This window comes from Knufia obscura, assembly GCF_036327395.1.
Source record: "Knufia obscura strain CCFEE 5817 isolate CBS 148926 chromosome Unknown scaffold_5, whole genome shotgun sequence".
NCBI lineage: Eukaryota > Fungi > Ascomycota > Eurotiomycetes > Chaetothyriales > Trichomeriaceae > Knufia > Knufia obscura.
Genome location: NW_027042691.1, coordinates 666,219 through 676,799, shown reverse-complemented (window position 1 = coordinate 676,799; position 10,581 = coordinate 666,219). Strand labels below are relative to the sequence as shown.

The following is a 10,581-nucleotide window of genomic DNA, read 5'->3' as shown; positions in this document are numbered from 1 at the left end:
CCACTACATACCAATAGCCCACTCATTCATCCCGTCTCCTCCCCGACTCCCATCGACAGACTAGATGACTAATCACCCCTCCCCGGACACTCACCCGGAACAACCCTCTCCCCACCCCCATCATCCAACGCCAACCAACAAAGCACCTTCCTCAAATCATACAAACTTCTGATACACCCATCGCTCACAACCCCCACATACTCCCTACACATACTCTCCGTATTCCGTCCGCTCCTCTCAACGATGTAAACAAGTAACAACACCAACCACGCCGCACAGCACAGCCACGCCGCACCCGTGGCGTGCGGTGCACCGATGGTATAGATGCATGCTGTGCTTGCGAGGGCGACGCACGATAGGAAGGTGAAGAGGCGGCCCTCGGGGGTTCGGAGGAGGCAGTGAGCGAGTTTGCGGGGGTCGAAGAGGGCGATGTATTCGGAGAAGAAGGTTTTGAAGTCGATTTGGGGTTTGAGGTGGTGGGTGGTATGCTGTGGATGGATGATGTTAGTGGGTATTCGGACTGAATGGGTTTTGGTGGCTGGGGGAGAAGAAGACTGCTTACATTTGCGGCTCTTGTATCAATGTTTTCTTCTTGTTGATGTGTGTTTATGTCTTTGCTAGGCTTCTAATCTTTCCATCTGTTCAGGAACTTCTGCATGTCGTCTGACGGTTGAGGTGCAGGGGCGATCTAAGACAGGAGATTAGCAATTGCTCTTGCCCATATTTATCATCTAAGGTGTCCTACCGTAGGCTCCATGCTCTGCACGCTATAAGTAAACAGATCAGTAATGGTCTGTGTTGGGATTGGCGCGGGCATGCCGGTCCGTAGCCATATGTTATAATCACTAGTTGGGTACTGTCTCGCATCGCCCTTAGCGGTAATCTTGCTCGGAGCTCGCACAGCCATGGGTGCGTATCTTATCACACCCGTCTGCATGCTGTACGGAACCTGGTACTCAGGGCCTCCAGCAGCTGCCGACGCCCCTGGTGCTACGGCAGCGTTCTGTGGGTTTGCGATCTGGTTGTCTGTTTCTGGCCCATCCGTGCCACTGACATCTGCCAGGCCAGCTTCGACTGCAGGACTGAATGTGCCGGTCATGTCGGACAGTGTAAAACGAGAAGAGTAATTTATAACGGTACCACCTGGAGCTACACCGATGGTACGTAGGAAGTATGCATTTTTCGTATTTCCGCCTATTGTGAGGGACGTGATTTCGGCGGGGTAATCCGGTGAGGAAAGGTCGCCTTTGTCGGTGAATGTGAGGATTGGCGTGTAGGAGTCGGCATCGTTGCCGCCGGCACAGAGCTGTAGGGTGTAGGATGTGAAGTCGTTTATGGAGGGGTCGCCGGGGCCGTCGGCGAAGGTGACGTCTATTGTGCTGCCTTTTATTGTTGCGCCAGCTTTGGGTGAGGAGAAGGCAATATCTGCGAGAGTAGCTTGAGTGAGGAGGGTGGAGGCTAGCAGGCTGCTGAACAGGATGTGCTGCCGGACGAACATGATCGGGAGTATTGTTGTGGTAGTGGTGGGTGAGAGATAGTTGAGCAGCGGTCAGCTCGAGGCAGCTGCTGGGACTGAGTTCTGTTCTTCTCGCTTGTGTGTGGTCGTGCTTTCGTGGATTGTGACGGAAAAGTCGTAATGTTCGTTTCTCGGTGTAAGTGTGCAAGCGCTGCAGATATCTATCTATCAATTGTTGAACTGAATCCAGAAGCAAACAGCACGGTTTCGAGGCAGGCTCGACTTGTTCCTGCAGTAGCGCCGGCTCCTTAGCTAGCGGCGATCATCAAGCCCCTGCCGTGGTGCAGGTGCGGACTGTTCAGGCCACAAGGCACTTACAGAGCCCCACACCAACATCGTCATCGCACCTGAATCTTGAAAGAAAGTGTCAGTCCACATGGCAGCCGCGCCGCTATGTAAATCACATCTGAACCATTAAAACGATCGCAGCTGAAATAGACAAACCTTCTGGTCGCTGTGTAGACATTGCTGGAGTGGCTAACTACCGGAATGGCGGACCAGCTCACAACAACAACAATCCTCTCCTCAATCCTCCAACAAGCCTCGTCAGTAGTCCCAGCCCACCAACGACCCCAATCACCCACAGACGCCCCAATGCGCACAGGCTGGTCAGCCCCAGACTCACTCCTCACCAAGCTCTTCTCCGGTGACCTATCCACAATAGCCCTCGCATTCATCGTCACCCTCTCCTTACCAGTCCTACTACATCTATACTTCTACACTCAATCCGCAAGAAGCAGCAGTTCCGGTGCTGGCAAAGATGGAACACCCACTTTCCTCCTATTAGGCCCAAGCGGAAGCGGCAAGACAAGTCTCATCACCCTCCTACAACGCCGACTGACGGCCTCAACCTCATCACCCGAAGATGAAGTCGATAACGAGAAATCCGAAGCCACAACAAACGGAACCACCAACAGCAACAGCAACGACCACATCTCCGTCTCCCCAACCCGCCTCAGCCAAACCGCAACAACAATATCCACCAAACTACCACCAGGCACACCCCTCGGAAGCAATAAATACCGCAGCGAAAACGACTACGAAGTCGCCGCATCACAGAAACACAGCACACCCTACAAAATCATCGATACACCCGGCCACGGAAAACTACGAGGCGAACAGGCCCTCTCATGGATCAACAAAGCCACCATCAGCCTGCGCGGTGTCCTCTTCATGCTCGACTCATCCGCAATCGAGGGTAGTGACGGGGGAGACACAGCGAAGGATACAGTCTCATATCTGCACGACGTTCTGCTTGCTCTGCAGCGTCGTCCAAAGGTTGTCAAGAAGGCTAAGGGTGGGGATGTCAAGGTGTTAATCGCGTGTAACAAGCAGGATTTGTTCACTTCGTTGCCGCCCGCTGCGATTAAGGAGCGTGTGCAGAGTGAGTTGGAGAGAGTACGGACGACAAAGAAGAGGGGTGTCAGCGCTGTTGATGCACGCGAGGATCAGGATGAGAATGAAGATGAGACTGTACTTGGTGGTGGAGGGGAGGGGAAGTTTAGTTTCAAGATGCTGGAGGAGGAATTTGGGGTGGCGGTTGATGTAGTCGGGGGTGCTGTGAGGGGTGATGAGGATGGGAAGGGGGTAAGGAAATGGGAGGAGTGGATTGGGGGATGTTTGTAGTATTTTATCCTAAAAAGAGCTTTGATTGTTGTGTTGTGTTGTGTTTCTGCCAGTACGAGGTTTTGCTACCTCACCTCTTCGTGGCTATGTTTCGCGGAGCAACCAGACTGGCTTATCGACCCGTGGCTCCTTGGTTAGTGATAGATCTCGTGAGACCTTCCCCAATGAGCCCACCTTATCCACGTGTGCAAACGCTGAGGCATTGACTGCTGCTCTGCTGTGACCGCCACGCGCAGGACTCTCTTCAGGTTGTTGTCTGGTGGTGGATGACTGGGATTTGTTCCTGCCGTGGCATGAGGTCTTTTGTCCTCCAGCGGTTTGAGGGACCTGGGTACGTCCCCGAAGTCGATGCGGTCGAAACATTTCTCCCATGGCCATTTTGTTGAGCCCTGCAGTGGCTACTGCTGAACCTCCACGAGCTCTGCTGACTGTCCCCCCCTTCACGTCGATGATAGAGCAACACGATCGCTGCTTTGCAGCACCGGCCATATTGCTTTGAACATATCTGGGTTCGTTCCACGATTCCGAACACACGACAACGACAACGGTATGTTGGTTTGCCACCTCTGTCGTCGTCCGGCCTCGGGCCTGCCTCCGTCAAATGAGACCGACGATCTTTTGAAATGAGAACATGTGGCCTGCTCGCCGCTCTGGCTTACCACCTCCTCTTAAATCTCTGATCTCATACCTGGGACGCAAACACCACTGCAATAGCTAGCATTCGCGCGTTTGTGCTGAGCCAGAACAAAGAAGGTGTCCGGCGTCTCGTCGTTCAGTAGGTTCTGTAGGATCATGCAGATTACTTCTATGGGGAGACCGTGATTAGGTGAGCGAGTAGGTTGGGGTGTTGTGTTCGTCACAGTAGGGTTTGATGGTATGGTCTGAGCTGCTGCAGGGCTGGATGAACTTGGGGTCGTACTATTCACACCCGTGTATCGTTAGCTCAATGCTCTAGAAATGATAGAAGCCTATCCAGATAGAGCTACTAAACTTGGAGGGTTCTGGTTCTGGATGGTAGTCGTGGAGCTGTGAGGTGTGGAAGTCCTGTAAAAGTGGAAGCCCGTGGAGAGGCAGGGGAGTCTGTGGATATGGCGTGGCTGTGACAGAGGGATTCACTGGCGCATTTGGATGGTCCGGATTGCAAGGCCTCCTCTTCTTCTTGCGACCATGTTAAGAGGTGTCGGCATCGGAAACTCCACAAGCCTTTCTGGCGTCCTGTCCAACTCGGAGTTCTTGGTGCCGCCTCTGGCATCAGCCTGGTGTTCCCCTTCCTTCTCTGCTCTCCGCCGTTGTCATGCTCTGCACTTGCTCATTCGTCTTCCTTATTTTAGCTCATCGGTAAGTCAGGTGAGCCAAGGTGGTGACGAGAGAGAACAGTAGCCTGAGCTTGAACGCGTTCTTTTCTGTTGTTGGCGAAGGAGAACGGGCCGAGTCTTTTATGACTCAGCTTGGCTTTCTCAATTCTGGTTCTGAGGTTCTTTGTCGAGTCTCCTATTCGATCCCATTTCTCGGAGTCGCAAAACAGATGCTTTTTGTCGTAGTAATGTCTTTGTGACGAAAGAGCTTTCGGGTCCGTCGCGCTGATCTCCAAGACATTGTCTAGAGGCTGGGCACCTCGACCGTGTAGCATGCTGCTTCCTGTCTGACGTGAGATGGTCAGTAGCTGTCTCACTGCGCCGAAAAAGTTTGCCTCACATATATATTTATATATGACAGTACAGAGTCGTTGATAAACAATCGCATTATCTTTTCGGCTGTATCATCGCTGCCACAAGCCACACAGGCAGGGAGGGATCTCGCACCGCTTCATGATGTGAAAGCCGGTTGTATGGCGATGCTGTGGTAGCTGCATAGTGGCTTGTGGCAGCGAGGAGGATGCCATGTGTTATGGCTCGACTCGACCCTGGCTTGTTAGTGAGTACGTGTAACAGAGTGGAAGTCGCCTGTATGACCAGTGAAGTCTGGCAACGAATAAACTCCCTGAACAGTGAATAGGATGGCAGTGGGAGGACTTGAGCACGATGAACTAGGAGCGCAGGGCCGAATGCTTAGGTGTGAAGACTGCGAGGTAGGGGGATGAATGCGAAAGGAGCGTACCTTGAAACGATGACTCTGTGTGTGAGGAAGAGGAAGAGGAGACCGCTGCGTGGCAGAAACCTATCTATACCTCTTCTCTTCTTCAAGCAGATGCCATGGCCAGATTCGTCGACTTTGCTTGCCATCCAGACACACACAAACCTGGCCTCGGGGAACTGATGATTGTAACATACACTTCACAAGGTACAGTGCAGCGATTCGGTCGCGTGCTTCCTCTGTTGGCAAATATGATCTGTCGTTTGCTTTGCAATGACCTCCTCCAGCAGCATGCTCGGATGCAGACGTACGGATCTCTTCGCCAAGAAAAGCCGGGTGTCCGTATCAAGACGCAGGAAGCCTATAGCAAACACTCAAAGTGGTCTCGTTCGAGCATCTGACTGGTGCCAACAAGGTTCCAGGCTCTTGACCTGCGTCTATGCATAGATTGTCGCTCAGTTGCGTGGCTCGATGGACGTTGTTTCAAACCGTCCCAGTGAAGGAAACCATTTGGATGTAGCCAACTCGGCGCTCTTGCAGCCCGTGCATGCAGGTGTGCTAGACACCGCTTCATGAAATCATGCTTCATCCGGTCGATTGCTGTTGTAGATGCACGTACCCTGCACGTACCCTGCACGTACCCTGCACGTACCCGTGCAGCCTGCCACTCTTGTACCCTAGCCAACCAATCACGAACAAGAGCCTCAAAAACATCACCCTCATCAACAGGCATAGCATGCACACCCCGATCAAGCACCACAAACGACGCACGCAAGTACTTCTCCACAAGCCCCAGCGCATCACGCCACCCAACAACACCATCATGTCTCCCGCACAAAATCAGCGTCGGAGCCGGAAACCCCCGCTCATCATCCAGAGGTCTCGACAGACAGTATCGTGACGTATCATTTCGAATCTGCGCAAGCATCTCACCTTCACACATAGCCACCGCAGCCCGAGCCATATCCATTCGTCGTCGCATCAAATCGGTGTATGCAGGTGTTTGGATAAGGATATCCTTCACCCAGCTGGCATCCACCGGACTGAGACTGCCCATATACGCACCATCACCCACAAGAACTCGAAACTCATCAACATCGCGCTCAGCATTATCCGGCTTAACCATCGGCACCCTCAGCAACACCCCGTCAATCTGACCCGAGAAATCATGGACCAAAGCGCGACACAGATACGCCCCACACGAGCTCCCAACAAGCAAAAACCTCGCGTTGCCTATGACCGTCTGCACGAAGTCACGAAGCCGTTCATACATAGAATCTAGGTCGGTCACATCACCAAGTGGACTTTGACCCATGCCGGGGAGATCAACGTAGATGCGTTTGAAATTGAAGCCAGTAAGGGTCGTGAAAATTGGTTCGAAGTCGAGGGCTTCGGTTGCGCCGTTTAGCAGCCAGCCGTGGACGAAGAGCACGGGGGTTCCTTCGCCGATGATCTGGGCGTGAAGAAGGGAGTTTGGTGACATGTTTGCGATTGACGGAGACAAGAGTAGAGTTTGATTTGAGCCGGGTTAGATGCGTGTAGAGATTGTCTCAGGTTTCATGAGGACAATACGTAGAAATTAGTAGGAGAACTCCTTGAAGTCCGGTTATACAATTTGTCATCATGTTGAAGGAATAGAAGAGGCTTAGGGTGACACCGGCGAGCGAAGTGGGCTCAAAGCGTTTCACTTTCGTATCCTTACCAAGACATTGGATATAGTCGTGGCCACCGTATCTGGCGTCGAGATGCATGAGGATGAGTGCCTGGAAGCAGAGAAAGCAACATTGTAATTTGCCAAATACTGAAGAGATGATGGCCATAAGCTATATATACTACCCTCCTTCGTCCTCGCGGACATCCTGCTATATCATGTTATATACATTACTATACAAAATATCCAGCTGAGACTGCTGTGCCAAATAATGAGCATAATTCAAGCCCGTTACTGTGGGCGATACAATAATGAAATGTCGGTGGCTGACAGTAATGTTGGTCTGACTGGGTCAGAGGAATAGGGCGTCTTCTCCTGTCTTGAAGCAGAAGGTCAGAATCGCCACTTCTAATGATCGCTCAATCGTTGAGTGAACGGCCATGGCTTCGACGATAACGCATCGTGACTGGAGCGGTGCCTTTACGGTCCGTAGCTGGCCGTTATATGCCATGTGGTGACTTTGCCATGATTGAGACTGGTGAGCGTTGGCAGAGCATCAAGAACCCACACAGCGGCGTACTCGATAGGCCTGTGGTATAGAGTCACTCAATAGGAGATGGGCGGCGTGGTAGCCATGTGGTGTGGTATGAGATGATGGTCCAGATATCCTGACAACGGACAATAATGATCGTTGTGTTCAACTGAAGCAACTGAACAGCTTCCTCCACCAAGGTGTTCTCCCCTCAAATTCGCTCTTCTCGTTGTTCAGCCGCGCCGCCGAGGATGAAGCGTCATGCGACTGTGGTGTGATTTGAGAAGGAATGCCGTATGCGCCAAGGCCACCAGCAGAGCTCGTCTGTGGTGTGTGACCTTTTGACCGTGCTGTTGAGATCCCCAGCTCCGACTTACGGTTGTCAACGACTCTGCGTACAATCCCTGAATTTTGTCAGCAGCGTTATGCAATCGTGGGACTGTCACATACAAGCAAATGTCTCCTCGATATTAACCATCTCCCTCGCCGACGTCTCCATGAAGCCACAGCCGCGCGACCGAGCCCATTCCCAGCCAGTCTTGCTACTGACGACTCTTGCATCTTTCAGATCACATTTGTTGCCAGCAACGATCATGACGGGCGGTATTCTCCAGCCCTCTTCTCGCTTGCCTCTCACTCTTGTACCTTTCTCTCGGAGTAATCTGTTGTTCTCTTCGACTCTGTTCTCAGCCTCTATGCTGATCATGTCGAGGAACCATTGTAATCCTTCAATGGAATTAGAGTTTGTGATGTCGTAAACAAGTAGGAATGCATCTGATTGTAAATTCGAGGCCGCCCATAGACCTCGATATTCTTCTTGGCCAGCTGTATCTGTGAGTGAGAGGTGGTATGATAGTCCGTCGACTGCTCGAGTGACTGAATAAGAGTCTTCGATCGTTGGGTCATAGCTTTCAGAATGTCAGTCGCGCGCTTCCATTGACGGTGATGTCAACATACTCAGATGTCCATTGTGATCTGACAAGCCGTAATGTTATTGAGGACTTTCCTGTGTGAGTATTAGCATCTGCTCTTCCGTGCAGCATTGCATATGCATGTCTGAGATCCCGTACCACAACCGCCATCACCACATATCGTAATGGAAACCTTGTCCGCGATCTTCTCTGCCATATCTGCGCCGTTTGCTAGGCACCTTTCGAACGCTTCAACCGACGGTTCTCGCAAAGGTCTTGTTTATAGTGCTTGGACTAGTCCAGTCAGGGCAGGATACCGGCGCTGTTGGGTGCGATAAGAGACGACGTGGCCCTCGGAGGAGTCGCTTCGCTTCCGACGAGTGGTGGGTAGTTCGCACCTGATTCGGGTTGAGGGTAAGGTCGAGACCGCGATCCGCGCTGCACAAAGCTGCGCGATCGTGTGGTTGTATATGCGCAAAGTTGTAAGAATATAGCCCGGAGTGTTCGTATATCGCTTTGATATGCCGCACAGTCAGGTTCCTGTAGCGCTGGTTATTCTGGCAGGTACCAGCTCCCAGAAGAGTGAGATATTCGAGGAAGGTACAGTCTTGGGCGTCGCAAGTGTCGTGATGGTAGGCAGTAATGGGATATTTGACGTATATGTGTCAGAGCTCGAGGTCTGTGTGTTGCTGAAGGTTGGCTGACCACTACTGAGATTGAAACAGAAAAGCCTTCGGAAATGGCATGCGATCAAACGGCGGGCATGAATATGCTTTGTGATTGTGCGAGAATGAGAGGAAGACAGATGCACATGCGGGGAGTGCGACTGAGACGAACTTGAACTCTACATGGGACTATTCGTGCTGCTGTTTCATGTGGTAGCAGTCCATGATATCGCGCCAAAATGCCTGCCATCGAAGGTGACAGCTTTTTCGTGCAAGGGCCAGACGAGATCATCAGGTCGAAATGAGGCGCAAAGAGTAATGGCACTAAGCAAGGGGAAGGAAGCTTGGTGGAAGAACGCCGTTGCTGCCAGAAGCTAGAACCCCTCCGTCTCGGAACCCAACCCCTCTGTTAATCTGCTGATCTTCCCTCTTGGGCCTGCCTTTCGAGAGGGATGTGCATGGCGACCTCCCTTGTAGAGCTCTGAAAATGCGGAAGGAGAGCGCTGAAGTTTACGAGAACTTCAAGTTCCATGAAAAATCGACGCCCGGAGTCCTCTGAGAGGATGGCTAAGAAGTAGCTGCATATGACTTATGCAGGTTCGTGCTTCTTGTGTCGAAAGGGGAATTTTACCCATTGCCCCCAGAAGATTTAACCTGGTCTTGCGTGCTTGACTTCCCGCCAACTGTGGGAGTTGAATCTTTTCACACAGTGAGGCTGCAAGACAGGGGAGGTAATGTCGACGCAAGACTGAGTACGCGAACTCTGTTGCGCTTTGAGGAGCAAAATCGCATGATGTGAGTGGTGGATGGTGTCAGTCGGCGATTAGTTACGTCAAGTTGTTCTTTCTGTCAATTTGTGCCCCGCTTGCGATTGGTGGCTTCATCGAGAAAGTACTCTGGGACTATACTGTTTCAGGTTGGCGTGTTCGGCCGCGGAGCAATTTAGGAGATTTAGTCCTGCGTCCGCTCTCGCTACCGAAGACTCGTCGAGCTCAACGGCAGTTGCTGCCAAGCTACTATACTGTAGAAGGTAAAGTCGGCAGCTGATGAAGTGCGCTTTCTTTTGCGATGCAAAAGGGAGTTTGACTTGTGGTGACCTGGTTCTGTCTGTGCCCAAGCGGGCTCGTCTTTCACAGGGACTCGTGCGCTGCTAGACTGAACCTCGGTGAGGCTCGGCCGGTTGTAGAGCGGATAATATCCATTGGGCATCACGCTCGCTTTGATTCACTGCTGATCCTGCGGAAATGTCGAAGTTTATCCACATTCAATTGCCTGTCGTCAAACGGTCGGAGGTCTGACACGATGCTTTCGATCCTGTGACTTCGAGCTCATGCAGCAAAACTCCATATGCCTCCTGCCCGTGCCTGGCGTCTCCTTTCAGAATGCTGGCGGTTCCCATTAGTGCTTAGCTACAGGCTAGTGCTCATGCTTCGTGCCGATGTGCAAAGCGTTCCGTCGTGCTGGGATGAACCTGTAAGGAACTTCTTGATTGTGCAGGTACTTATCAGCTGCCTTGTTTCTTCAGTAGAAGTAGCATGCCGCTCGCTGCCGCACATGCAAATGTCTGGCCATGATGACGATTGTAATAGTCGAAAGTTCGTCGTTGA

At 52.0% G+C, this 10,581-nt stretch overlaps 4 protein-coding genes across 4 annotated transcripts; 1 reads left to right on the top strand and 3 right to left on the bottom strand.

Moving 5' to 3' along the window:
• Positions 1-625: 625 nt before the first annotated feature.
• On the bottom strand, positions 626-1,498 carry KRE9 (Cell wall synthesis protein kre9 precursor; the record flags this gene model as incomplete). Its single annotated transcript, XM_064873454.1, has 2 exons — positions 626-688; positions 746-1,498. 2 exons carry the CDS (start codon positions 1,496-1,498, stop codon positions 626-628), a joined length of 816 nt encoding a protein of 271 aa, XP_064730558.1.
• Positions 1,499-2,005: 507 nt separating this feature from the next.
• On the top strand, positions 2,006-3,142 carry PMZ80_005032 (uncharacterized protein; the record flags this gene model as incomplete). The annotated part of the gene is made up of 1 exon (XM_064873453.1): positions 2,006-3,142. One exon carries the CDS (start codon positions 2,006-2,008, stop codon positions 3,140-3,142), a length of 1,137 nt encoding a protein of 378 aa, XP_064730557.1.
• A 1,327-nt stretch (positions 3,143-4,469) lies between these two features.
• On the bottom strand, positions 4,470-6,698 carry PMZ80_005031 (uncharacterized protein; the record flags this gene model as incomplete). Its single annotated transcript, XM_064873452.1, has 2 exons — positions 4,470-4,784; positions 5,868-6,698. 2 exons carry the CDS (start codon positions 6,696-6,698, stop codon positions 4,470-4,472), a joined length of 1,146 nt encoding a protein of 381 aa, XP_064730556.1.
• Positions 6,699-7,563: 865 nt separating this feature from the next.
• PMZ80_005030 (uncharacterized protein) lies at positions 7,564-8,526 on the bottom strand (the record flags this gene model as incomplete). Its single annotated transcript, XM_064873451.1, has 4 exons — positions 7,564-7,802; positions 7,849-8,306; positions 8,356-8,404; positions 8,469-8,526. The coding sequence occupies 4 exons, from the start codon at positions 8,524-8,526 to the stop codon at positions 7,564-7,566; spliced, it is 804 nt and encodes a 267-aa protein (XP_064730555.1).
• Positions 8,527-10,581: the final 2,055 nt, after the last annotated feature.